Below are 27,500 nucleotides of genomic sequence, written 5' to 3' on the forward strand. Positions count from 1 at the left end.
TCTTATTGTATCAAAAACACAAACAATTAGAATATGGAGATAAGAGGTTTCGATGCGATATAGAGAGTAATTGGTGTTTATCAGAGAGAGGATAACATTGGAGACATGCATTTGTTTCATAGGGAAGACACACACACACACACACACACACACACACACACACACGTCACTGACAACACAGAGAGAGAGAGAGAGCGGAGCGTGACTGTGACTCACTGTGAGACAGTGAGTGTAAATTTATGCCTATTATCAATAGAAGGCACTCGACATCAGGAGAGAAGTTTCTTCTCTGTCTAATTATATGTGAACCTGTGTATTATTATTAGTATTAATTATATGTGAACGTGTGCCAGAGAGAGTCCATGTCTCTGCAGCGTCTCTGGAATGCAGCTCCGCTGCTCGCAGCATTATTATATTTATTTCCCATCAAAGCTTTGCCGCTGGCTCGTCTTGCCCAATATGTACAGTATCTGTTTCCTCCCATGTCAATCATGTGGACTTCAGTCCTGCACGTTGTGGGCCACTGACTGCTTGCCTTTTTTTAATGGTCTCCCGTGCTTAGGAGTTAGGATGGGATGTTGGACGATCGCGGCGGCTTCGGCGATTGATGGAATTTATTGGCGTTGTGGCCTGTTGGGATTTGAGGTGGACTGTCTGTGGGAAACCATACCAAGCTCATTTGTATAGACCACATATCCCATGAATGGGATATGACCACTATGGTGCGCTCTAGACACCCACTTTTGGTCCATTAGTCGGAAATGTAAACGCCACATGGTACAGTAAGGCATTAAAGCTAAAACACAAAAAGAAGGCCCATGGCCGTCTTATGTAATCAATTCATCAACATGGCATACAAAATTAAATCGATAATACATGTCGGCAACAATTACAAAGCCATTTTTTACTATTTACTATTTAAAAAAACCCTTTTGAAATTGTTCAAATAGCTGATCTACAAGCTCACAATGTCTCGATATAGATCGGCTAGTTGAACTATTTTAAAATAGTTTAAAATGGCAAATTAGTTTAGGGATAAGGGATAAGGGTGGCGCAAGATGAAGCCCTATACAAAAGAGATCACATTTCTCCTGATACGTAGGTCTCTTTTCAGGCCATGTTTGTTCTAAATCTGGGTGGTACCAGGTCATGGTCGCTCCCTCTGGTGTTGTGGGTGTCACTCACTTTGGAGAAGTAGTTGGACAGGTATGAATGTATTGAATGTACACCAGCCTCCGCACCATGAGGCGACCGGGCCTTCTGCCACACAGCCCCATGTCTGTGGAACTCTCTCCCTTCCCTATGCACCTGAGAGCACCCTAGTCCACCGACTCTTTTAAGAATGGACTAAAGTCCCACCTTTTTAAACATGTTTTACCTAGTCTTTTATCTTAGCCATGTTGGGTTATTGATCACGCTCCGTTATGCTTACGATGTTGCTTATGCTTCTTTTATTGTATTAAATGTTTTGCCATGCTTTGTAGCACTTTGAGATTCGTGAGAATGTAAAGCGCTTTATAAATAAAAATACATTGTTATTATTATTATTGAGGGCACTGTCTCTTTGACGATCTTAAATACCAATCCCCGTGATATTTCCGCCATGCATTATCGTATGCCCACATGGACCCTGCAGACGTCCGTCAGTGCACATCAACGTCGTCAAAGATAATCTCGTCTAAGATAATTCTTAAAGTCAGTTCAGATAATAAATGTCACTGGTAATTGGACATTGTGGAATGTTTTATTCTTCTGTCACACATCTGTTTAACCCCCGACCTTTCTCTCTCTCCCTTTCCCTTTCTGACATATCTCTCTCTATCTCTCTCTCTCTCTCCATATTTGTTTCTGTTCCATTCCCCCTCTGTCTCTCCCTCTCTCCCGCTGTTAGGCGCGTGCACGCCTGCTGTCGCTGCCGGCGCTGCGACTTCACCGCCCCCGATTCGTCGGCCCTGCTCGACCACTTCAACTCCGCCCACTGCCGGGACTCCTCCCCCTCGTTGAGCTCGTTGACGGCGACGACGATGAGCTCGCTGCTGGCCACCTCCCTGATGGCGACCTCGCTGGCGACGACGCCCTCGCTGCTGGCGCTCTCGGCCAACGGCTGCTCGGCGCCCTCCACCCTGGCCATCAAGGAGGAGAGCAAGGCCGACCTCCGCCTGCTCTACTCCCTGGAGGAGGGAGAGGTGGGGGTGGGCGTGGTGAAGAGCGAGGGGGGAGGAGGAGAGGAGAAGGACAGGGGAGAGAGGGAGAAGGGCTGGACGCTCGTGGACTCCAGAGGGGGCGAGCGAGGGGGCGAGCAGGCCCACGGGTTACTGTGGGTGCCCAAGGAGCGAGTGGGGGGAGGAGAGAGGGTGGCGTTGGCGGCGACGGAGCGGGGGGGAGGAGGGAGCGGCGGCGGCAGCAGCAGCCCCTCCCTCTTCCCCTCGCCGCTCTCGCTGCCCTTCGCTGCGGCCAACCACGACTCGCAGAAGAGGGGCGTGGCCTCGCCGGGCATGGTTTACCTGGGAGACACCAAGGCGTTTTTGGGAGATACCAAGTCGTACGGCGGCGGCGGGGGGAGGTCGGCGGGAGGAGAGAAGCAGAGCCAGATGAACCCTCAGCAGTATGGAGGAGGCAGCGGGGCAGGACAGGAGGCCAAAGGAGGGTCCACTAAAGAGGAGTCCCAGTCCTTACTAAGGGTAAGAACTTCATCTGGTCCTATTCATCCCTGTCATGTTGTCTCATCTTCCTCCACCTCCTCTCCTCTCCTCATTCAGTCTCTCATGTTGTCGCTCATCTTCCTCCACCTCCTCTCCTCTCCTCTCCTCATTCAGTCTCTCATGTTGTCGCTCATCTTCCTCCACCTCCTCTCCTCTCCTCATTCAGTCTCTCATCTTGTCTCATCTTCCTCCACCTCCTCTCCTCTCCTCATTCAGTCTCTCATGTTGTCTCATCTTCCTCCACCTCCTCTCCTCTCCTCATTCAGTCTCTCATCTTGTCTTTCCATTCCAACTGTCAACAGAGAGAGTTATTTGTGTAATTACTTTTTATTTAATTCATGCATTGCCCTTTTTCCAACTGTGTGAAGCTGTCCTGTTGTTAACGGCAACCTTGAGGCAAAAACAAACCGCCTGTGTCACTATACTCCACTTCCTGGTGTCCCAGAATGCATTGCGGCCGCCATCATTCATGACATCATGATTTTGGCGCCCTGCCTGTGCCTATAAATAGAGCCTAATTGGCGATGAACTCACTACGATATATCAGAGTACACGGAACCCTATAGGGTGTATGATGGAGACATGTGTGTGTGTGTGTGTGTGTGTGTGTGTGTGTGTGTGCGTGTGCGTGTGCACGTGTGTGTGTGTGCGCGCGTGCGCACATGCCATGGCAGGCTGTAGGCAGGGTGGGGCAGCTTGACTCATTATCCAGGGTGTGGCGCTGTGAAAGAGAAAGACTGAGATTGTGTCTGAGAGAGAGAGGGGGGGAGGAGGGGGGGTGATAGAGATAAAGAGATAGGGAGGCATAGAGACAAACAGTTTTTCTAAGACGGGAGGAGTTGCGCAAGACTGTAAACGTTTAAAGAAAGGATTGGCAAGACGTGACCTTTGTTGCTATTTATTCCTCCACCTCTTACTCCTCACGCGACAATATTTTGGTCTCAGTTACCATGATACACAGTATTACACACACACACACACACACACACACACACACACACACACACACACGTAGAGGGAGGTTGACTCATCGTTGGGCAGGGTTAGGGAGGGGCATGAATAGATTCAGAAAGACTTTATAGTATACTCACGGCACACATCTTGACGCGCACACACACACACACACACACACACACACACACACACACACACACACACACACACACACACTGACTGGCGAGTTTAGACGCAAGAGTTTGGCGCTGACGGGGTTTTTAATGTTAAAAAGGAAATCCAAAGTCACTGTCCCAAAGTAGAAAGAGGACAGAGGGACGAGGAGAAGCACACGAGGGATTGAGAAAACGGAAGCAAATAAATTCAGTCATTACTCATTTAAAGTGTGTGCGCGTGCGCGTGGGTGTGCGCGTGCATGTGCGCGCGTGTTTCCCCTTATTCTTCATGTGCATCGATCTGTCTCCGTCTCTCTTTTCCATTCTTTTCATTCTTTCATTTCCTCTATTTGGTAGATGACTCGTCTTATACAAATTGATCAACACGCACGCACACACACACAGACGCATGCACGCACACACGCACACACACACACACACACACACACACACACACACACACACACACACAGAAATGGGGTGGTATAAGTGGAGACATTTACACCGCTGTTCAGTATTCAGGTATGGAGAGAACTGTGCTTTGGTTCTACCTCTCTGTGCCAGGCTGCCCACTGCAGTGTGACTGTGGAGAAGCCCTCATGGGCTCCACACTCCACACTGCTCACCGCTCGCCTGCTTTAAACCATTCTGACCTGAGATCAGATTCTAAAAATGTCTTCTACATCCTCACAGTTTTCAGAAAAAGCTATGTTTCTATGTCAGTCGTTCTTCGATTTTTCAAAAATAGCAGACCTACAAGCTCGTAGCTTGAGCTTGTAGATCTGCTATTTTTCAATAGCTAAAGCATGACATAACATGACAACACCAAAAGGGGATCCCGCCCCAAAATGGGTGTGGGTGGGTGGGTGTGTGTGTGTGTGTGTACTGTTTGCTGTCGGTGCAGAAACCTCATATCTTCATATTCTAACTTTTTGTGCGTGTTCGTAAATTAACGCTCTACTTGACACTACAGCGTCACTCAAAAGTATCAGATCCGCAAGCTCGTTCTGAGCTTGTAGATCTGCTACTTTTGCTATTATTTGAATCCTGAACAATAGTGTTTTGTGAGGTTTCCAACTTTCCACCCAACATACATTTGTATTATTATTGGCCTATGGGAGCCAAACCAGGGCAAACCAGCGTACCACCTACATGTATGTATATGTAGACGTGCTGCGGCGCGACAGCTTGACTGACAACACTGCAGAGCTCAACAACCTGATGTTGGATAGGAAACAGTGGAGGGCAGCGACCCAGGAATCCCCAGTTGGTGTTGGCTATAGACCTCACTCTCGCAGCAACTAACTAACTAACGTTTTTATTATACTTTATTTAGATTTTTTTGTCAATTACAAGACACAACAGTACAAGACATCAAATGACAGAAAAGCACACTCCACAAAAAGGTTATTCACACACTTAAAGTACACCATGTGAATGAACATAGTGTGTCAAGATTTTTTGTTTTTTTGAGAGACGAAGCGTTTTATTAGAAGATATTGACAATACAGTGATATAGGCCTGAGCACAACAGGGTGTATCTCAGGAACAGGACTGGTACTGTATATACAGTAGTACAAGGAAGGCATTGGAGCAGTCTCTGACAATTAAAGCCTTTAATTGCAGGGTGCAGGCAAAAAGACAACGTTTGGATGTCAGTGCATCATGTTCGTCAGGTCAGGTTGTGACCTGGCGAACATGCATTGACATCCAAACGTTGTCATTTTGCCGATACCGCACCCTGTAATTAAAAGCTTTAATTGTCCAAGACTGCTCCAATGTCTTCCTTCCTCTACAGTGATATAAGTCAGTTAGTGGTTCCCAATGTGGCCCATACAGGCCACGTTGTACTGCCTAATACCTGTAGGCAGCTTGATGTACAAGTCCATCCCCTGGTCCTGACACCATAGTATGTCACATAGTCCATCCCCTGGTCCTGACACCATAGTATGTCACAGGGACGCAGAGGGCCAAGCAGGGAGGCATTATGGTTCCATTGTGTCTTTGGTACGACTCAGCAGAGGATTGAACCCAGGCCTCTCAGTCCCAGAGCGCACACTCAAACCCCCTGGTTCTGGTTCTCAAACATTTTCAAGTTTTGTGTTAAAACATTTCAAACTTTTTTCCCCGATATTTCCAAGAATAGCAGATGTACAAGCTACACCGCTGCATGAAGTGATGCGATGTGAGCATCATATAAATGGCTAAAGTGGTGATGCTGTGTGATTGTGATGCTACAGTATTGTTAGCTGCTTTTGCTGGGGACCCCCCCCCCCAAAAAAAAGGACCCCTGGGAGTATACCCGGACCCCACTTTGAGAACCACGGCTGCTCATACTCTGATATCCCCAAGTAATAATTGAACCCTGAGAGAGACACTTATTCTGCAGTGTGCATCGTGTTTATTAACAATCTGTTCTGCACCGTGCAGAAATGTGGTCTTCATTCAGCGTGTTAAATTGCCAAACTGAAACCCACGCCTGGCATATGCTGCGTTAACCACCTTATGCCGCGTTGGCACTGGCAGCTACAAACATACAGGCTGTTTTTTCTTTGTTTTTTTCAATGGAAGCCACTAGCCAGCGACATGAAGATACAAAGATATATCCAGCGTTTGTAGCTGCTACAAAAGCTACAAAAAAGTTGAGCTGGTTTAACTCAGAGAGAGAGAGAGAGAGAGAGAGAGAGAGAGAGAGAGATAAATGGGATGTTGGGAACTTGTGCTTTTAGCACATCACAGTAGAGTTTCATTAAGGGTTGTTTTTTCTTCGTTTACATTTCCGCTGCCCGACAGAGCTAATTATGTTTGGAGGCGAGCACACACACACACACACACACACACACACACACACACAAGCTCTCGATATTCCCATAAAGCACTCTTACTGTAACTTTAGCTGCTTTAGGTTTAACCCATTCAGCACGGGAACCCCTTTTGGTGTTTTAATGCTATTGAAAAATAGCAGATCTACAAGCTCATAGCGCCGCACTCGGTGTAGATCTGCTATTTTTTTTAATCGTGAAAATGTGGCGCAAATCTTTGAATATATATTCTTTCACAGTTAACGTTTTTAACTCAAATCTTTGCTTCTGGCGGGTCTCTGGAACAATCCAATGGCATGAATCAGTGCTATTGAACACCCTTTACGTCTGTGTGTTGTTTCGAAAATATTTAACCAATGGAAAGTAGTAAAAAAGTGCTTTGGACAAAACCTCCTAACTTATTATTTTAAAAATAAGGTTTCCTTAATTTATATTTTGACAGCAGAGATGTAATATTGGGGCTCCTTGACATGACATCTTTTGAGAATCACTGATATAGAAACATAGGTTTTTAACAGTAGAATTGTTCTCGGGTCTAAATGGGTTAATGTGTTCTGATGATGACGTTTCCTTCATCTTCTGTGTAGCTCCATGTTAGCCTTCCACTGTTCATTTCTTTATAAGAGCGTCTGTCTGCCAAATGCCTACATTGTGAATTGTAAATTTGCTGGCGGTCACAAACCCATTTATATATATATATATATATATATATATATATATATATATATATATATGACGGCATTCTGTGATTGTGTGTGTGTGTGGTAATGAAATTAAATGAACTAGAGTTGAATTCAGCTTGTTATCCCTTGGGACTTAATAATTAATCTTCGCCTTATATCCGCCACAGGAAATTGTATAGCTTATGCTTCGGTATTGTTTAATGGTTGTTTTGTACGAACGAATGAAAACAAATAAAAATAATTACGCACGCACGCACACACATACACACGCACGCGCGCGCGTGAGACAAGACGAATGAGTTACCGATAAATTGCTTGCGTGTGTTCTTTTTATTCATATATTATTTAATGATTTAGTACTGTAGCTATAATCCTTTATTGCAGTGGTTCCCAAACCTTTTCATGTCAAAGACCCCCACAATGATACCCATTAGGACCCCCACAATGATACCCATTAGGACCCCCACAATGATACCCATTAGGACCCCCACAATGATACCCATTAGGACCCCCACAATGATACCCATTAGGACCCCCACAATGATACCCATTAGGACCCCCACAATGATACCCATTAGGACCCCCACAATGATACCCATTAGGACCCCCACAATGATACCCATTAGGACCCCCACAATGATACCCATTAGGACCCCCACAATGATACCCATTAGGACCCCCACAATGATACCCATTAGGACCCCCACAATGATACCCATTAGGACCCCCACAATGATACCCATTAGGACCCCCACAATGATACCCATTAGGACCCCCACAATGATACCCATTAGGACCCCCACAATGATACCCATTAGGACCCCCACAATGATACCCATTAGGACCCCCACAATGATACCCATTAGGACCCCCACAATGATACCCATTAGGACCCCCACAATGATACCCATTAGGACCCCCACAATGATACCCATTAGGACCCCCACAATGATACCCATTAGGACCCCCACAATGATACCCATTAGGACCCCCACAATGATACCCATTAGGACCCCCACTATGATACCCATTAGGACCCCCACAATGATACCCATTAGGACCCCCACAATGATACCCATTAGGACCCCCACAATGATACCCATTAGGACCCCCACAATGATACCCATTAGGACCCCCACAATGATACCCATTAGGACCCCCACAATGATACCCATTAGGACCCCCACAATGATACCCATTAGGACCCCCACAATGATACCCATTAGCCTGGGACCCCCACAATGATACCCATTAGGACCCCCACAATGATACCCATTAGGACCCCCACAATGATACCCATTAGGACCCCCACAATGATACCCATTAGGACCCCCACAATGATACCCATTAGCCTGGGACCCCCACAATGATACCCATTAGGACCCCCACAATGATACCCATTAGGACCCCCACAATGATACCCATTAGGACCCCCACAATGATACCCATTAGGACCCCCACAATGATACCCATTAGGACCCCCACAATGATACCCATTAGGACCCCCACAATGATACCCATTAGGACCCCCACAATGATACCCATTAGGACCCCCACAATGATACCCATTAGGACTGTCATGGCACACTTTATGTGGCCTTCTAAAAACGACTCTTTTGCACCTCCTAGAGGCGGTTGCTGTACAGAGCCAGTAATTAGTGTTTAGTAATTTCAGATGTGTTAGCTCAGCTCAATTGTTTCCAATTCCAGCACACCTGAAATCCCTAATTAGTTTGTAGGCTCATGCAGTTTTCAGTTTGTTCTTGTGAGACACAGAGGCAGAGCTCCTCTCCCCCTTTTTCTTCTGTTGTGCCTTGGAAAAGCCTTTGCTTGTAAGTTTTCAGTGTTTAATTCTACAATTGCATTTCTGTATTTGGTACAAGTGTGCATTTAAATAATAATGTAATTCATGTGTTGTTTTGAGTTAAAATACTTTTCATGATGCTGTAAAAAATACTAAGCTAAGCTAATGTAGCTTTTGTCATTATGCTAGACTACAGTAGCTTTTTGTCAACATGCACAGGTTATTTTATGCTGTAATTGATTATACTTTTGTGTTGAAGTATGTTTTCTGATCAAGACTTTGTCATGTTTATTTCAGTTTTACAAATTAACCATTATTGGATATTAAGAAGAGGACAGTAAAGTTTGGAATGCTACCCTGGTTCTCGACTCTGATTCCATGATGATGTTCGCTATCTGTAAAGGGATGTAGAAGGGACACGCATCTATCTGAGACAGAATAGTAAAAAAGCAGCTTTCCCACGGACACTAAAACAAAAGGAAAGAAAGCTTCAACCCAAGTAATCCTCGCTCATCTTAACACTTCGAACGCCAAGACGGCATAGGCTTTACATGATGTCAGAGAAAAGACATTCAGGTGAAGGCTCAACGGAGCAAACATTAAAGACAAGGTCCATAGCCTCCGCTTCAGCAAGGAGTTCAACAGCTAGCACAGCCGCCACTAAGGCTCGTGCCAAGCTTGAGGCAGCACGGGCCAGGACCGAATTCATTAAGAAGCAAGCGAATCTCATGATCGAAAAGGCTCGGATGGAAGCAGATATTGCAATTCTTCAACAAGAAGGCGATGTGGCTGCAGCCATTGCAGAAACAGAAGTGCTAGAGGAAGCAGCAAAAAGTGAATATGCTTCGCTGGAAGAAGCAGGAAAAAGCGAATATGAAGAGAAGCATTCAGTACAAGCTGTCTCTGAGCGTGTTGTCTCTGAACGCGTTAACAATTATGTTCAACAACAGGCCCAGCTAGAAGTAATAACCCCTGCAGGTGTCGAGCCATATGGACCACCGTTGGAGCCCATCATTCATGATCTCACACCTGCAACGCCAACAAGGCAGCATCGCTCTGCAGCTCGAGCTGCACAATACGGGAAGCTCGATAACAATGGCAACGATGGTGCAACTCAGCAATCACAGAGGCCAAAACCAGAGAGACAAACGCCAGTGAGTCATCGCAACATCCAAGCGCTGCCATTCTCTCCCACACCTATTCAATCTTCACCACAGCCATCAAGTGGAGACTCTGGTATGAGTGACATCGCTAGATACTTAGCACGACGTGAGCTTGTCAACTCAGGACTCTTCAGGTTTGATGATCGTCCGGAGAGCTATTGGACATGGAAGTCATCTTTCTTGAACGCCACAGAAGGTTTGCACCTTTCGGCTAGTGAGCAGCTAGATGTGATGTCAAAGTGGTTGGGAGAACAGTCTGCACATCATGTGAGGCGGATTCGAGCCGTGCATTTAGGCGATCCTGCTACAGGCTTAAGGAAGGCTTGGGAGCGCCTGGAAGACTGCTATGGCGCTCCAGAGGTTGTTGAAAGATCTCTATTTGACAGACTCGACAGCTTTCCGAAGATCAATATCAAAGAACCCTCAAAACTTCGGGAGCTAGGAGATCTTCTACAGGAGATGGAGTCTGCGAAATGTGAAGGTTACTTACCTGGGCTCAACTATCTTGACACCCCCCGTGGTGTTGCACCTATCGTAGACAAGTTACCTTACAGTCTTCAAGAGAAGTGGATGGGTCAAGGTTCCCAATACAAAACTGTTCATCGTGTTACCTTTCCGCCATTCTCTTACTTCTGTGACTTCATCTGCAGAGAGGCCCGAGCACGCAATGATCCAAGCTTTGCTCTTTCATCAGGAAACCAAAGTGTGCCAAAACCTGAGCAGCCAGCCAAGAGTCAGGCGAAAAGCTCAGTCTATGCCCACAAGACAGAGGTCTCGTCAGATACTGTGAGTCAGACGCAGTCAGATGACGAGAGCAATTCAAGTGATTTGGATGTCAACAAGCAATGCCCAATTCATAAGAAGCCCCATCCTCTCAAGCACTGCAAGGGGTTTAGGAACAAGCCTCTCGAGGAGCGTAAGATGTTCTTAAGGGTAAACGGCATATGCTTCAGATGCTGTGCTACAACCACTCATCTGGCCAGAAACTGTAGGGCAGCTGTCAAATGTTTTGAATGTAAAAGTGACACTCACGTCACAGCTTTGCATCCTGGACCACCCCCTACAACCTCAACCGAGCATAGCGGGGAGAGAGAAGCTGTAACACTGCAACCAGATGTCACTTCAAAGTGTACTAAGGTCTGTGGAGATGGTAGGAATACAAGATCATGCTCCAAGATCTGCCTTGCCAAGGTTTATCCAGAGAGTCAGCCACACAAAGCAATCAGGCTCTATGTAATCCTGGATGAGCAAAGCAACCAATCACTTGCCAGAACCGAGTTCTTCGACCTGCTGAACATCAAGGGAGAAAACTCAGCTTACACCCTTCGCACTTGTGCAGGTGTATCAGAGACCACAGGGAGAAGAACCACAGGTTTCATTGTGGAGTCCTTAGATGGAGTGACAAAGGTGAAACTGCCAACTCTGATCGAGTGCAACAATATGCCAGATGTCAGGGCAGAAATACCAACTCCAGAGGCAGCGCAGTGGCATACACACCTAAGGCCCATTGCTCATTGCATTCCTCCTCTGGACCCTAAAGCTCCAATTCTTCTACTCCTGGGTCGCGACATACTCCAGGTCCACAAAGTACGGGAGCAACGGAATGGAACAGGCAACACCCCCTACGCACAGAGACTCGACCTGGGTTGGGTTGTGGTCGGAAATGTCTGCCTAGAATCAGAGCACAAGTCTTCAGCTGTAAGTACTTACCGCACCCATGTACTCGACAACGGACGTCCTTCTCTTCTTGCTGCACGTCCCAACCAGATCTGTGTCAAGGAGAAGTTCAGCATCAAGCCTCCGCCTGACGCTTCGCTAGCATGCGACACCTCCATCTACGACAGCAGACATGCAATCTTTGAAAAGTCAGTGAACGATGACAAAGTTGGATTGTCTATTGAAGATAGACCCTTTTTGGACATCATGCACAGAGAGATGTTCATGGATGACAGCAACAGTTTGCAGCTTATCAGAAATATCTCAAGCACAGCACAGTGGCATTACGTCTCTTCGAGTCGCAACTCTACAGACCTTTCCACTCGCTCTGTACCAGCAGCTCTGTTAAGCATTACTACTTGGCCATCGCTGGAAGAGGAGAGGTTTGACCTCATCAACCCACACATAGATGTGTGGTCCACCCTGGTGGCAGAGGTCAGAGGAATTGTCAATTCAAGGCCTCTTCCTATCTCAACCGCCACAGATTCACCTTTCTTGTTGACACCAACCATGCTCCTCACTCAAAAGGTCTGCACCCTCCGTGCCCCTCCAGGCGACTTCAAGGAATTGGACCTACACAGGCAGCAATGGCGGCAGGTGCAGCATCTTGACGACGCCTTCTGGAACAGATGGAAGCGTAAATACCTGGCAACGCTTCAGAGCAAATGGCAAGAGGAACGTCATAACCTGAAGGAGAGGCCAAGCGCAACAAATGGCCCATGGCCCTTGTGACCAAGGCACTGGCTGGCAGCGACGGACGAGTCAGGAAGGTCTAGCTCAGGGTCACAATAAATGGGACAATCAGGACATTTTTCAGACCTGTTTCAGAGACAGTTTGTTTGATGTCAACCAAGGACTAATATGTTGTAGTCTTTACACTGTGTGAAGGTTTTTTGTGATTTCAGTTTGTTATAGTGGTATCTGATTTATACCAAGCGGGGAGTGTCATGGCACACTTTATGTGGCCTTCTAAAAACGACTCTTTTGCACCTCCTAGAGGCGGTTGCTGTACAGAGCCAGTAATTAGTGTTTAGTAATTTCAGATGTGTTAGCTCAGCTCAATTGTTTCCAATTCCAGCACACCTGAAATCCCTAATTAGTTTGTAGGCTCATGCAGTTTTCAGTTTGTTCTTGTGAGACACAGAGGCAGAGCTCCTCTCCCCCTTTTTCTTCTGTTGTGCCTTGGAAAAGCCTTTGCTTGTAAGTTTTCAGTGTTTAATTCTACAATTGCATTTCTGTATTTGGTACAAGTGTGCATTTAAATAATAATGTAATTCATGTGTTGTTTTGAGTTAAAATACTTTTCATGATGCTGTAAAAAATACTAAGCTAAGCTAATGTAGCTTTTGTCATTATGCTAGACTACAGTAGCTTTTTGTCAACATGCACAGGTTATTTTATGCTGTAATTGATTATACTTTTGTGTTGAAGTATGTTTTCTGATCAAGACTTTGTCATGTTTATTTCAGTTTTACAAATTAACCATTATTGGATATTAAGAAGAGGACAGTAAAGTTTGGAATGCTACCCTGGTTCTCGACTCTGATTCCATGATGATGTTCGCTATCTGTAAAGGGATGTAGAAGGGACACGCATCTATCTGAGACAGAATAAGGACCCCCACAATGATACCCATTAGGACCCCCACAATGATACCCATTAGGACCCCCACAATGATACCCATTAGCCTGGGACCCCCACAATGATACCCATTAGGACCCCCACAATGATACCCATTAGGACCCCCACAATGATACCCATTAGGACCCCCACAATGATACCCATTAGCCTGGGACCCCCACAATGATACCCATTAGGACCCCCACAATGATACCCATTAGGACCCCCACAATGATACCCATTAGGACCCCCACAATGATACCCATTAGGACCCCCACAATGATACCCATTAGGACCCCCACAATGATACCCATTAGGACCCCCACAATGATACCCATTAGGACCCCCACAATGATACCCATTAGGACCCCCACAATGATACCCATTAGCCTGGGACCCCCACAATGATACCCATTAGCCTGGGACCCCCACAATGATACCCATTAGGACCCCCACAATGATACCCATTAGGACCCCCACAATGATACCCATTAGGACCCCCACAATGATACCCATTAGCCTGGGACCCCCACAATGATACCCATTAGCCTGGGACCCCCACAATGATACCCATTAGGACCCCCACAATGATACCCATTAGCCTGGGACCCCCACAATGATACCCATTAGCCTGCGGACCCCCAGTCCCCCACAATGATACCCATTAGCCTGGGACCCCCACAATGATACCCATTAGGACCCCCACAATGATACCCATTAGGACCCCCACAATGATACCCATTAGGACCCCCACAATGATACCCATTAGCCTGGGACCCCCACAATGATACCCATTAGGACCCCCACAATGATACCCATTAGGACCCCCACAATGATACCCATTAGGACCCCCACAATGATACCCATTAGCCTGGGACCCCCACAATGATACCCATTAGGACCCCCACAATGATACCCATTAGCCTGGGACCCCCACAATGATACCCATTAGGACCCCCACAATGATACCCATTAGGACCCCCACAATGATACCCATTAGCCTGGGACCCCCACAATGATACCCATTAGGACCCCCACAATGATACCCATTAGCCTGGGACCCCCACAATGATACCCATTAGGACCCCCACAATGATACCCATTAGGACCCCCACAATGATACCCATTAGCCTGGGACCCCCACAATGATACCCATTAGGACCCCCACAATGATACCCATTAGGACCCCCACAATGATACCCATTAGCCTGCGGACCCCCACAATGATACCCATTAGGACCCCCACAATGATACCCATTAGCCTGCGGACCCCCACAATGATACCCATTAGCCTGGGACCCCCACAATGATACCCATTAGCCTGGGACCCCCACAATGATACCCATTAGCCTGGGACCCCCACAATGATACCCATTAGCCTGCAGACCCCCACAATGATACCCATTAGCCTGCGGACCCCCACAATGATACCCATTAGCCTGCGGACCCCCACAATGATACCCATTAGCCTGGGACCCCCACAATGATACCCATTAGCCTGGGACCCCCACAATGATACCCATTAGCCTGCAGACCCCCACAATGATACCCATTAGCCTGCGGACCCCCACAATGATACCCATTAGCCTGGGACCCCCACAATGATACCCATTAGCCTGGGACCCCCACAATGATACCCATTAGCCTGGGACCCCCACAATGATACCCATTAGCCTGCGGACCCCCACACTGATACCCATTAGGACCCCCACAATGATACCCATTAGCCTGCAGACCCCCACAATGATACCCATTAGCCTGCGGACCCCCACAATGATACCCATTAGCCTGCGGACCCCCACAATGATACCCATTAGCCTGGGACCCCCACAATGATACCCATTAGCCTGGGACCCCCACAATGATACCCATTAGCCTGCAGACCCCCACAATGATACCCATTAGCCTGCGGACCCCCACAATGATACCCATTAGCCTGGGACCCCCACAATGATACCCATTAGCCTGGGACCCCCACAATGATACCCATTAGCCTGGGACCCCCACAATGATACCCATTAGGACCCCCACAATGATACCCATTAGGACCCCCACAATGATACCCATTAGCCTGCGGACCCCCACAATGATACCCATTAGGACCCCCACAATGATACCCATTAGCCTGCGGACCCCCACAATGATACCCATTAGCCTGGGACCCCCACAATGATACCCATTAGCCTGGGACCCCCACAATGATACCCATTAGCCTGCAGACCCCCACAATGATACCCATTAGCCTGCGGACCCCCACAATGATACCCATTAGCCTGGGACCCCCACAATGATACCCATTAGCCTGGGACCCCCACAATGATACCCATTAGCCTGGGACCCCCACAATGATACCCATTAGCCTGGGACCCCCACAATGATACCCATTAGCCTGAGGACCCCCACAATGATACCCATTAGCCTGAGGACCCCCACAATGATACCCATTAGCCTGGGACCCCCACAATGATACCCATTAGCCTGAGGACCCCCACAATGATACCCATTAGCCTGGGACCCCCACAATGATACCCATTAGCCTGGGACCCCCACAATGATACCCATTAGCCTGGGACCCCCACAATGATACCCATTAGCCTGCGGACCCCCATAAGAGAAGATTGTTACGGCTCTAGGGCGCCCAGTTTGACCTGAATAATGTAAAATTAAACTTAATTTAACTCTGAGAGTGTACGAATGGAACCAAATGGACCCGTTCGCGTCCATTTGGTTCCATTTGTACATTCTCTGAGTTACAGACCCATAAGGTCTGTAACTAGTTGGTTCCTAACTATCATTTAGCTGGGGACCCCCTGGAACTCCCTCAAGGACCCCTGGGGGTCCCCAAACCCCACTTTGGGAACCACTGATGTATTGCACAGCCGTGTGTTTTCCAGTCATTGACTGACCTGTGATGTCTGTATGTGGTGCTTCAATGGTCTGAAGCCCAAGGAAGACCTCCATCCATCCAACGTGCATTATAGAAATGAAGCTAATATCAAATCATCTATTATAACGGTCTGGGTGTTATTAAAGCGAAAGGTTATACAAGTGTGTGTGTGTGTGTGTGTGTGTGTGTGTGTGTGTGTGTGTGTGTGTGTGCTGTGCGTGCGCGCGCTGTAACTGGGAGAGATGACCTCAGTATTACTGGTAGTCCTTGGACCAGTTCTCTCTGTCTGTCTTTCCCTTCCTGAGACACACACACACACACACACACACACACACACACACACACACACATTTACACGTGCACTCGTGGAGTGGCCTGCTCTGGTCAGGTCTGCTCGGTTTGTTTGTCTAGCAGACATATTTCCCATCAGGACACAGACTCAAATAAACACTGGAAGGAAAGTCTGTGTGTGCGACTGTGCGTGTGCGCGTCTGTGTGGCTGTGTATGCGTAGCGTGTGTGTGTGTGTGTGTGTGTGTGTGTATGCGCGCATGCACGCAAGAAATACGGGCCACTTTAGTTTGACAGAAACCTAATCAGAAAGCCTGTTTGTTGTCGTTATGACGTGTTAGTGTGTGTGTGTGTGTGTGTGTGGTCAGTGGTGACATTGGCATTATAAGTTGGCAGATGAGTGTCTGTGCGTATGTGTGTGTGTGTGTGTGCGTGTGCGTGCGTGTGTGTGTGTGTGTGTGTGTGTGTGTGTGTGTGTGTGTGTGTGTGTGTGTGTGTGTGTGTGTGTGTGTGTGTGTGTGTGTGTGTGTGTGTGTGTGTGTGTGTGTGTGTGTGTGTGTGTGTGAGTGCGCGTGTGTGTCTGAGTGCATTGGTCTATATGTGTGCATTTTCCTTAACGTGACTGTATATGTTGCAGCGATGGCCTGTGTGTGGCTTTATGCTCGGTGGCAGTTCACAGCGGCCTCATTGTCTACTAAGAATATCACATTTGGCCTAAAAAAATACATTACGGCATTCAGACCGCATTTAGACTCAATTTGGCCGTCCCACGCACGCAGCCCGCTACACACGGATTCCAGCTGACAGTCCTCCTCCTCGTACCCGTAAGGCAGCGAGCGAGCGAGCGGCGTGGTCTGGTCTGGTGTGGGATTTTTGGGTCTCGCACAAGCCAATAAATGGCCAATTATCCCACTGTACCTCCTGTATTTTATGTGTATGGAGAGACGGGGCTGTTTTGATTTGCTTTAAGCCATTCTAGACGGGAACCCCATTATGTTATACTTTAGCTATTGAAAAATAGCAGACCTACAAGCTCATAGCGCGGCACCGAGTGCCGCGCTACGAGCTTGTAGGTCTGCTATTTTTTGAAAAGTGGTGGAAATGTGCCTCACATCTTTGAATATATATATTAGAGAGTCAACGTCTTTAACTAAAATCTTTACTCCTGGGACCCTCCCTGGAACTACTTATTTTCAGATGGCTTATTACATTTTTGGGGTCCTTGACATGAAATATTGAGCACCACTGAATATAGAAACATAGGTATTTCAGAAAACTGTCATGATAATAGAAAACATTATTTAAATTGCGATGTCAGGCCTTAATGGGTTAAATGGGTGATTCAGGACTGAGTCAACCTCCTCCTTCGCAGCGTTAGTCGGGGTGGGGTTTGTTGCCGTCGGGTGGAAACCTTGTATGTTGTTCATGATTCTGAATCAATTGCAAGCATTCGTTTTGCACGGAAAACAATCCTTCGGCTAAAAACGGCCATAGCCACAAATGTAATGAGGTCATCACATTTGGGGCACATTTGGGCAAGTGGCTGTGGCCGGATTTAGCCCAAGGAGTGTTTTCCGTGCGAGACTAAATGCTTGGGATGGATTCAGAATGATGAAAACCCCCCTCCCTCTAGTTCAACACGTCACATGCTATACTTAAAGCATAATTCAATTTTGAAATGTTCGCCTTGTATACTGTAGATTTTTAACGGTACCCGGACGTTTAACCCCTGAATTGACCATGATGATCCACAATTTTTCAATACAACAATTTTTTATATATTATTTGGGATGATCATAAAAAATCTTGAACGATTACTATTGCAATTTATTTTGGGTCACGCCCCTTTTTAGCTTAGATTGGAGGCTGTCCGTATTATGTCTCGTCTGGAGTAGGAACAGCTATGTCTGTATATCTCCACTACAGTAACTATAACAATACAATTATAGCTGCACCGCTCACTTCACACAAGTGTGATTTATTTTGTCATTATTTTTTAAAACGTCCTCCAATAGGGGGGGGGGGGGGGGGGAAGCCGATATAGAAGCTCACAACGCGTTGCGATGTGATGTGATGCGTTGTGGTTGTTGAGCTTGTATATCTGCTATTTTCACCACTTTATACCGTGACACTTATGTTGAAGTTTGGGCATACATTTTTACGAGGGGGAAAAAAAACTGTTGAGATATGAGGTTTCGGGCCGACGTCAACGATAAGCCACATAACTGGACCACACAGTTTAAACACTTTAACCCTGGCGTTCCCCATTTTTTAAATCAGATCTATAAGCTCACAGCGCATTGCATCACCATGCGTTGCCAGCTTGTAGATTAAGTTAAGTGTTTCAAATGCTGCTGCTGCTGGTGGTATAACAGTAACTGTGGTTTGATCCCCAAAGAACGTTCCTCCACTAGCCTATAAAATCCTGTTTCGTTTAACTGTGAAACTGTAAAAATTAACCCGTAAGCTATGAGGGGTGTATTCCCCCTTTCTTTTTCTTTTCCCTTTGGCATCAGCCTCTGTTTGTAATACTCACAAATAATCTGAACGGTTTTCAAGTTTTAATCGGGACCGACGCGTTGTCACACATACGACAGCTGCCTCATTCCCTGCGATCACTTCATTGGTTCGGACACGCGCCGGTCACACGAGATAAGCGTCTGATTGGTCCGCGCCGTGCGTCAGCGAGACAGATGTTCCGTCCTCCCTGCCAACTGGTTGGCCCAGGTGTTTTTCATCATGTTGACATGGCAACGCTAAAACACAGTGGTTATTTTAGCTCCTAGCTGTAATTTAGACGTTTACATCAATTACTGTTACAATCAACTTACACACACACGCGCACACACACACACACACGCACACACGTAGCCTGTGTGCGTGTGTGTGTGTGTGTGTGTGAGAGCATTCTTTTTATATATTTGTGCCTGTTTTTCCTTTATCCATTACACATGTAGCCTGTGTATATAGCATGTCCCTCTCTCGCTCTTTCTCGCTCTCTTTTTCTCTCATTCTCCATTTTGTGTAAGGCGGGAGCATTACTGGAGGCTGTGTGTGTGTGTGTGTGTGTGTGTGTGTGTGTGTGAAACATGTGTACATGTGTGTGCAACTGTGCGTGCGTGCGTGCGTGCGTGCACGTGTGTGTGTGTGTGTGTGTGTGTGTGCGTGTGTGTGCGTGCTGTGTTTGTGTGTTCACACATGGAACCAATATTCAGGCCAGATGTTCATTTTGCTACAACAAGACCTCTACACGCAATGCTGGCCAGCTACACACGCACACACACACGCACACACACACACACACACGCACGCACGCACACACACTCACGCGCGCGCGCGCACACACACACATGCATGCACGTCACACACACACACACAGATGTGTAAGATACACTATTCTGGCAGCACTTGTGTAATTAGGAAGCTGATTGGTTAGATTAAATGTCCATCTGACCCCTGACCAATCGGTAATTAGAAAACCCGGTGTGTGCCTCCCCCTTCTTCCTCTCTCTTGGCATTCTCTCTCTCTCTGTCTCTCTCCTCCTCCTCCTCTTTGGCTTCATTCACACAATCATCTCCATGGCTGGGTGATTGTGACTGACGTAATTTTAAAGAAAAAAAACTAAACTAAACAACAACACTATAGCGGATGGAGGAGGGGAGATGCCAAAGGAACTGCACAACGGTGTCAGTGAAAAAAAGAACCATGAGTTTACTATCTCTTCTGATTGTATTCTATACATGATGCGATGCACAGCGAGCTTGTAGATCAGCAGTTTTTTGGGGGGAAGATATTTGGTGTACTGTGCGTGCGCGAGTGAAAATGAGTATAGAGCCCTGGGGGACTCCGGTCAACTATGTATATGTGACTAAATTTGACTGAGGGATCTTTTTTGAATTTTTGTTTTTTCATGTTTTATGAAAGCAGGGAATCATAGCTTCAATTTGACATATTGGTTGTTCAGTTTGACCCACCAGTTTGGGAAAACAGCGAGTTGAGAAAAAAGGCTTGAAAGGTTCACTTCTGTGGTCTCTAACATTACACCTAGCTATATATGTTTAAGCATTTATTTCATATTTTCATGTCGATTTCAGCCCTGACACTTATTTCAGACATGCTCTAGTATGTGAAGAGTCTGCCTGTGCTATTAACTCAGTCAAATCTGGTCACATATGTTGCTGCTGTTGGGCAGAAACCTCTTATCTCCACATTGAATGCCCTAATACTTGATCACACTACAGCGTCACACAAAAGTACGGATCTGCTACTGTTGCTGTTTCTGAATTTGAATCCTGAAAAGTAACACTTTCTACTACAGTACTTCTAGAAAATGTCTCCTTTCTTCCTTCTGTCTGTCTTTTTCCTTCCTTCAAGCTAGCATGTTACCATCTGCACGCACGCACGCACGTACGCACGCACGCATTCACGTGCGCGCTCACGCACACACACACACACACACACACACACACACACACACACACACACACAGCACACATGCTCAAGCAGACAATCATACACATTGCAGAGTGATCTCAGTCCTGATACTTTAATCCGCTACCATTCAAGTTATCTCATCACACCCTGCTGTGGTGCGTGCTTTGGTGCGTGTGTGTGTGTGTGTGTGTGTGTGTGTGTGTGCGTGTGTGTGCGTGCGTTGGTACGTGTGTGGGTGCGTGCATGAGTGACAGATAAAGAGAGGGCAGGGGAGTAGACAGACATGAATACTACATTTTGGGAGGTGAAAACTAGAGAAGGTACATTAAGGCTTTCTCTACAATCTATTTTCCTCTTCATTTCACTATATCTATTTCTGTGTCTTAACCCCCCCCCCCCCCCCCCCACCTTGACCCCCTTGTGACGCTTTCACTCATTTGGAATTCTCCTCTGCCGTGTGTGTGCGTGTGTGTGTGTGCGTGTGTGTGTGCGTGTGTGTGCTTATGAATTCTGTTCTTGTGGCATGATATATCTTGTATGCAAGATTTCCCTTAAGACTTTGCTCTCTCTCTCTCAGTCTCTCTCTCGTCTGGGACAACTGTATGGTTTGCTTTTAGATGAATATATTGACTTGCATTATGTCCTTGACGCGCCTACAGGCACAGACACACACACACACACACACGCACACACACACACACACCTCAGGCCTAGAGCCACAGCCCTATACATAATAACATCCTCAGTGTTTCTTTTAACTCTGAGCCAAATGTACAAATGTAACCAAATGGACCCTTGACATGTATTACACACTCGGTTACAAATGAATACATCATTAACCCGGAGCATTGTACTACAAAACAGATTCAGATCTGTATCTGAGAGTGCACAAATCAATGCCCGCAATCCTTTCATTTTTATTCTTACACTATTACATTTGAATCTTTGTACATGATTTAACGTGGAGGATTTGTAGACGGTGTGTCTAAGGTCATTGGTTCTCAAAGTGGGGTCCTGGCTGGGGTCCCCAGCTATAAAGCAGGCTACGTTGCATCACACATCCATATTTTTTCTACGTTGGCTGTTCAAAAATAGCAGTTATATAAACCTCAGTGAAAAATAATGAATCATTATTTTACCTTTTTTAACTAAATTCTTCTCTTCTGGTGGTCCCTGCATGGCGCCAAACCTTTTCAGATGGGGGGGGGGGGGGGTATATATCCATTTAGGGGTCCTTGGCACGAAGAAGTTTGAGAACTACAGTTGTAGAGGCTTTGTCTAAGTTACAGTACACTGTGAGCTTGTTGTCATGGTTGTCATATTTGCCTGATGAAGACCTAGTCGGTCGTATCGCTGCAATTTGTTGCCTTAATCAGACCAGTGTGTGTCCAGTGGAAACCTCGTATGAATCTGATCTCAGGTCAGAATGGGTTAATCAGACCAGTGTGTGTCCAGTGGAAACCTTGTATGAATCTGATCTCAGGTCAGAATGGGTTAATCAGACCAGTGTGTGTCCAGTGGAAACCTCGTATGAATCTGATCTCAGGTCAGAATGGGTTAATCAGACCAGTGTGTGTCCAGTGGAAACCTCGTATGAATCTGATCTCAGGTCAGAAATGGGTTAAAATAAAGTAAGTCTCAGAGCTCTACAAACTGGATGTTCTTCCTCTTCCTTGATATGGAAATATGGTGGAGTGGGTGAAAAGGTTTGGTTATGGTTACATTTTTAAAAAGACAAGAGGGGAGCTAAATGCAATAATGTAGCACAGTTGTTAACTTAATTATTACATGCACGAAAGGGAACATTTTGACAATGCATATCTGTCAATAATGCATTAAACCCAAATGCGATACCTTTTGCATGGCATACAAACTCTCACAGCAGGCCAATAAAAATAAGGCTCTGTTCAGAATGTATTGATTCCCAGCTTTCCACAAAATAATAGCAAATGCTCGATAGTGGGCTCGATAAGCCTGCTCGATAAGGTGATCGTTGATTCGTTATCAATGAAACTTAACGAGCTCCATCCCTAGGTCTAAATGGGTTAATGGCTTAACGTTCGCCTCAACGCCTGAACCGGTTGAGCGCACGCCAGGGCCTACGCTTAACCTCCTCCTTGATTTCACTTTCACTTTATGGAGCAGTGTTATTATTACACTTTGACCCCGTGTTGAAACACAGGTAGTTTTATTGGCTGAATTTAACTGGAGAGTGTTGTTCATGCAGTTGTTTAGAGAGAGAGAGAGAGAGAGAGAGAGAGAGAGAGAGAGAGAGAGAGGGGGAGAGAGAGAGAGAGAGAGAGAGAGAGAGAGAGAGAGAGAGAGAGAGAGAGAGAGAGAGAGAGAGGGGGATGGGGGGGGGGGGGGGTGAGGGGAAGAGAGAGAGACGGGGGGGAGAGACAAAGAGAGAGGGGGGGGAGGAAGAGAGAGAGGGGGAGAGAGAAAGGCAGAAATTGGGATAGGAGAAAGGAAATGGAGGGGAGGATGCAGAGTGAGACTGCACTTTTAATTATCAGTTTGTTAATGTGCATGACGTGTGTGTGTGGGGGGGGGGGCAGGGGGGCGCATGCATGCGCTGTGCACTGTTAATTTTAGATGCGTCATGTGTGCAGATGTTTGGCCTCTTAGATAGTAAGGAAGGTCTCTCTCTCTCTCACACACACACACACAGTCCCACAGTCCCAGCTATCCTGTTCTATGACCAGGTGCAGCTTAACAGTGTGCGTGCGTGAAAGAGTGCGTGTGTGAAAGAGTGCGTGTGAGCGTGTCAGGAGGATATTGATTTCCGTTCTTACACATCCTTAAACGATGCCGTTTGCATTTTTTTTGTTTTGGTCTTTAAGTTTGCTCTGCAAAAGTGGCTAACTGGAGGAACAACAATGATTTCTAAAAGATAGCTTTTAATGGGTTTTTTGCGGCTTTCGCCTTTATTTTATATTTTTTATAGAGGGACAGACAGTAGGCTGACAGGAAATGGGGAGAGAGATGGTGGAGTGACATGCAGTAGAGGCCGTCGGGATCGGGAGTCGAACCCGCGGCACACTGCCAGACTCGGGCTACCGGCCAAGGTGCCTGGACCGCTGAGCCACGGCCCAGGCCTAAAAGATAGCTTTTAGTGTGTGTGTGTGTGTGTGTGTGTGTGTGTGTGTGTGTGTGTGTGTGTGTGTGTGTGTGTGTGTGTGCGGCTGTGTGCGTGAGAGAGACCAAATGGATACTAGTAATACTTTTGGAATGATACCAAGGTGTGACTATCCACTGAGACCCTCAATTCAATTGTTCTACCGTTGTCACCAAAAAATTCCCCCATGATTGGTGGTAAGCAGCAGTCCTCAAAAGGTCCAATGCATTAATTACTCTTGGAAACAATGGAAGCACTTGAGCATTGCAACTAAAGTAAAATGGGGAAAAGAACAGTGGCTGCACCAATGAATCACTGAGCATGTACAACCCATAATCCTTACACATACACTTATACTGGCAAGCCCAACTTCCTACCTCCTATAGGCCCCAGGCATCTGTGTGTAGTACTGTGTACCCACCCTATACGCCCCAATGCAGGTTGAGTGAAATAAATTCCATTATATACATGAACTTCTGATTGCTATTTAAAACAAAATAATAACGTAATAAAAAATCTAATAAAAACACAAACACAATGAGCATTAAAGGTCAACGCACGCACGCACACTCCACTCCACTCCAGTAGGCCAGGTGGAAATCCATGTTTGAACAAAACTCGGAGCTCGGTCAATATAAATCATAGCATGTGTGATTCATCGTCAGTCTTTTACAGAGCAATACTTGAGTAGTTGTTCTTTGGCTTAATCTTGTACATCTGTAGTTTTGTACATCTGTAGTTTTGTACATCTGTAGTTTTGTACATCTGTAGTTTTGTACATCTGTAGTTTTGTACATCTGTAGTTTTGTACATCTGTAGTTGAGATGTTTAGGTGGAGTTTATATCAGGAAGAAGGAGGACCAGTAAACGGACATAACGCAGCTGTCACTGTGGGACACAAAATATGCTTTGGAGGTATGAGTAAGTATGACAGATTGGCGTGTACGTCTTCAACACAGTGTCTTTACTCTGGATGGAGTTGCCTCTGGTGATACCGGGAGGAGGAAAATGTCCTCCTGAGGTTCCAGCCTGCCGCTGTGGCCACACGGCTGTGCTGGTAGGAAATACTGTCTACATCTGGGGAGTAACGCAGCAACGTGGTCCATGCAGCAACGTGCTTCATGCATTTGATGTCGACACCCACAGATGGTTTAGTCCAAAGATATCTGGGACTATTCCTGAGGAGAGGGAGCACCACTCAGCCTGTGTCTTGGGGAAGGACATGTTTATCTATGGAGGATACACCAAGCATGCTGGATGCACTAATGACATGTACGAGTTGGACACCACAGCAATGGCCTGGTCTTTCATTAACACCAGAGGAACAATGTTTGTATTTGGGGGTAAGGGGGGGTGGTGGCATGACTTCTACAACATCACAGTGTTTGACACAGAGACCAATCTGTGGCTGAGCATTACACCTCCACAGCTTCTTCCAGAACGGCGCTGCAGGCATGCAGCATTTGCCTACAATGGAGAGCTGTACATATTTGGTGGCTACAGCTGGGTCCGTAGCACAATCCAGACCGACAGGACCTACAGTATCACAAGCCAGACCTACAATGATCTGTGGAAGTTCAATCCAGAGACATTCTCCTGGAAGGAGGTTGAGGGGAGAAGACCGTGTTCTTCGTTTCATATGTGCTGTTGCATGGTGGGAGATAATATAATCCTATTTGGATGATATGTTAAGGGATCTTATGAAGGAGAACACATGAAAGAGAACCGCGCACATTCCCTTCATATCTTAGACTTGAGTCCTAGTCTGAAGACGTTATGCAAGCTAGCAGTTATTCAGTACGATCTGGAGAAGTCTGAACTCACACACGACATCAGGTGGGAACTGGAGGCCATGAGGGTATATATATATATGACTATATATTTGAACAACAATGTCTAGCATATAAACAAGACTATAGTACTTCTTGTAGCTAACTCTGGTTCCAAGCCAATCTCAGGACAGCTTTGTGGATGTCATCCTCCTCTATGCCTCTATAGAGGCAGCATACTGCATGTCATCCTACTCTCACCACTAGACGAAGCATGCTGCATTTATTTATTTTGAGCGGCACTAGCCGCTCCTATGCACAGCTCTGTCTAGCTCTGTCTAGCCCACCACACACCACACACCTCCCGCGCGGCGGACGCAGCCGCCTCCATTATTTTCAATGAACCAATCGCACACCGGCTCCGTCCGCCGCATCGCGCCGCGTCGCCTGGCGCGCCGATAGAACCCAGTTCTATTTTCCAGGCGGCGCCGCGCGGCAACGCGTCGCACCGCAGACGGTCGCAGACGGTGTGTGTCGGGCTTTAGTCTGTCTGTCTGTCTGACACTGTGTGCTACCACCCCAGGCCAGAACGTGGCGCCGGTGCCAGTCAAATGCGTGAAATACCTCAGTAGAAGAAGAGATCCCAGGGCAACCTAGGAAAAATAAAGAGGAAGGTGCACAGAGGTGTGGCCCGGTCTCCTGCGGGAGGTTTGCACATGCTCAGTGTAAACAGGAACTGCGATGATGGAGTGTTCCAGCAGAGGTGCTAGGGTGCATGAGAGTTGCTGACACTGAACTGAAATATTAATAAGGATATAAAAAAAGAGAATAGTACAATGTTGAGTTTGTTTTTATTTTAAAAAGTATATAAATTTAATAATTTTGTGGAAAAAAAAGTACATTTACTAAATGTTAATGTTTTTGTATATTTTTCTTTTGTGGATTTAAACACATGTACAAACTTTTATTTTTGTGAAATGACAAAGGAACACAGGTACTGTTCATTCAAGTGCTGTGGATGATATAAAACATTTGAAAAGGGAAGGGTGGCTGCTATTTAATTCTCAACTGTTCTGGATCTCATTATTATCACAAGGTTTGAGCTTTCTATCTAGCACCTCTGCTGGAACACTCCATCATCGCAGTTCCTGTTTACACTGCACATGTGCAAACCTCCCGCAGGAGACCAGGCCACACCTCCGTGCACCTTCCTCTTTAATTTTCCTAGAGGGCAACCAGGAAATGTAGCCTCCCTAATGTTGTATTCATAGGAGACCATCAGGCTGCGGTAGGCGGGCGATGAGTTGTTTTCGTCCACGGTAGTGTAATGTAAGAAGAGGGAATAACAAACCTTCCAAACACTGGATTAGGCTCATTTGGAA

General features: G+C 46.5%; 1 protein-coding gene across 5 annotated transcripts in view; it reads left to right on the forward strand.

The window, feature by feature from the left end:
* The window catches only part of trps1 (trichorhinophalangeal syndrome I), a 189,289-nt gene that overhangs the window by 105,278 nt on the left and 56,511 nt on the right, over positions 1-27,500 (forward strand). For all 5 annotated transcript variants that reach the window (XM_083766855.1, XM_083766856.1, XM_083766854.1 and 2 more), the window contains one exon: positions 1,892-2,681. In XM_083766855.1, coding sequence (XP_083622981.1) covers positions 1,892-2,681 — 790 coding nt within the window. The remainder of the gene's footprint in view (positions 1-1,891; positions 2,682-27,500) is intronic.

This window comes from Protomyctophum parallelum (assembly GCF_964188405.1).
Source record: "Protomyctophum parallelum genome assembly, chromosome: 1".
NCBI lineage: Eukaryota > Metazoa > Chordata > Actinopteri > Myctophiformes > Myctophidae > Protomyctophum > Protomyctophum parallelum.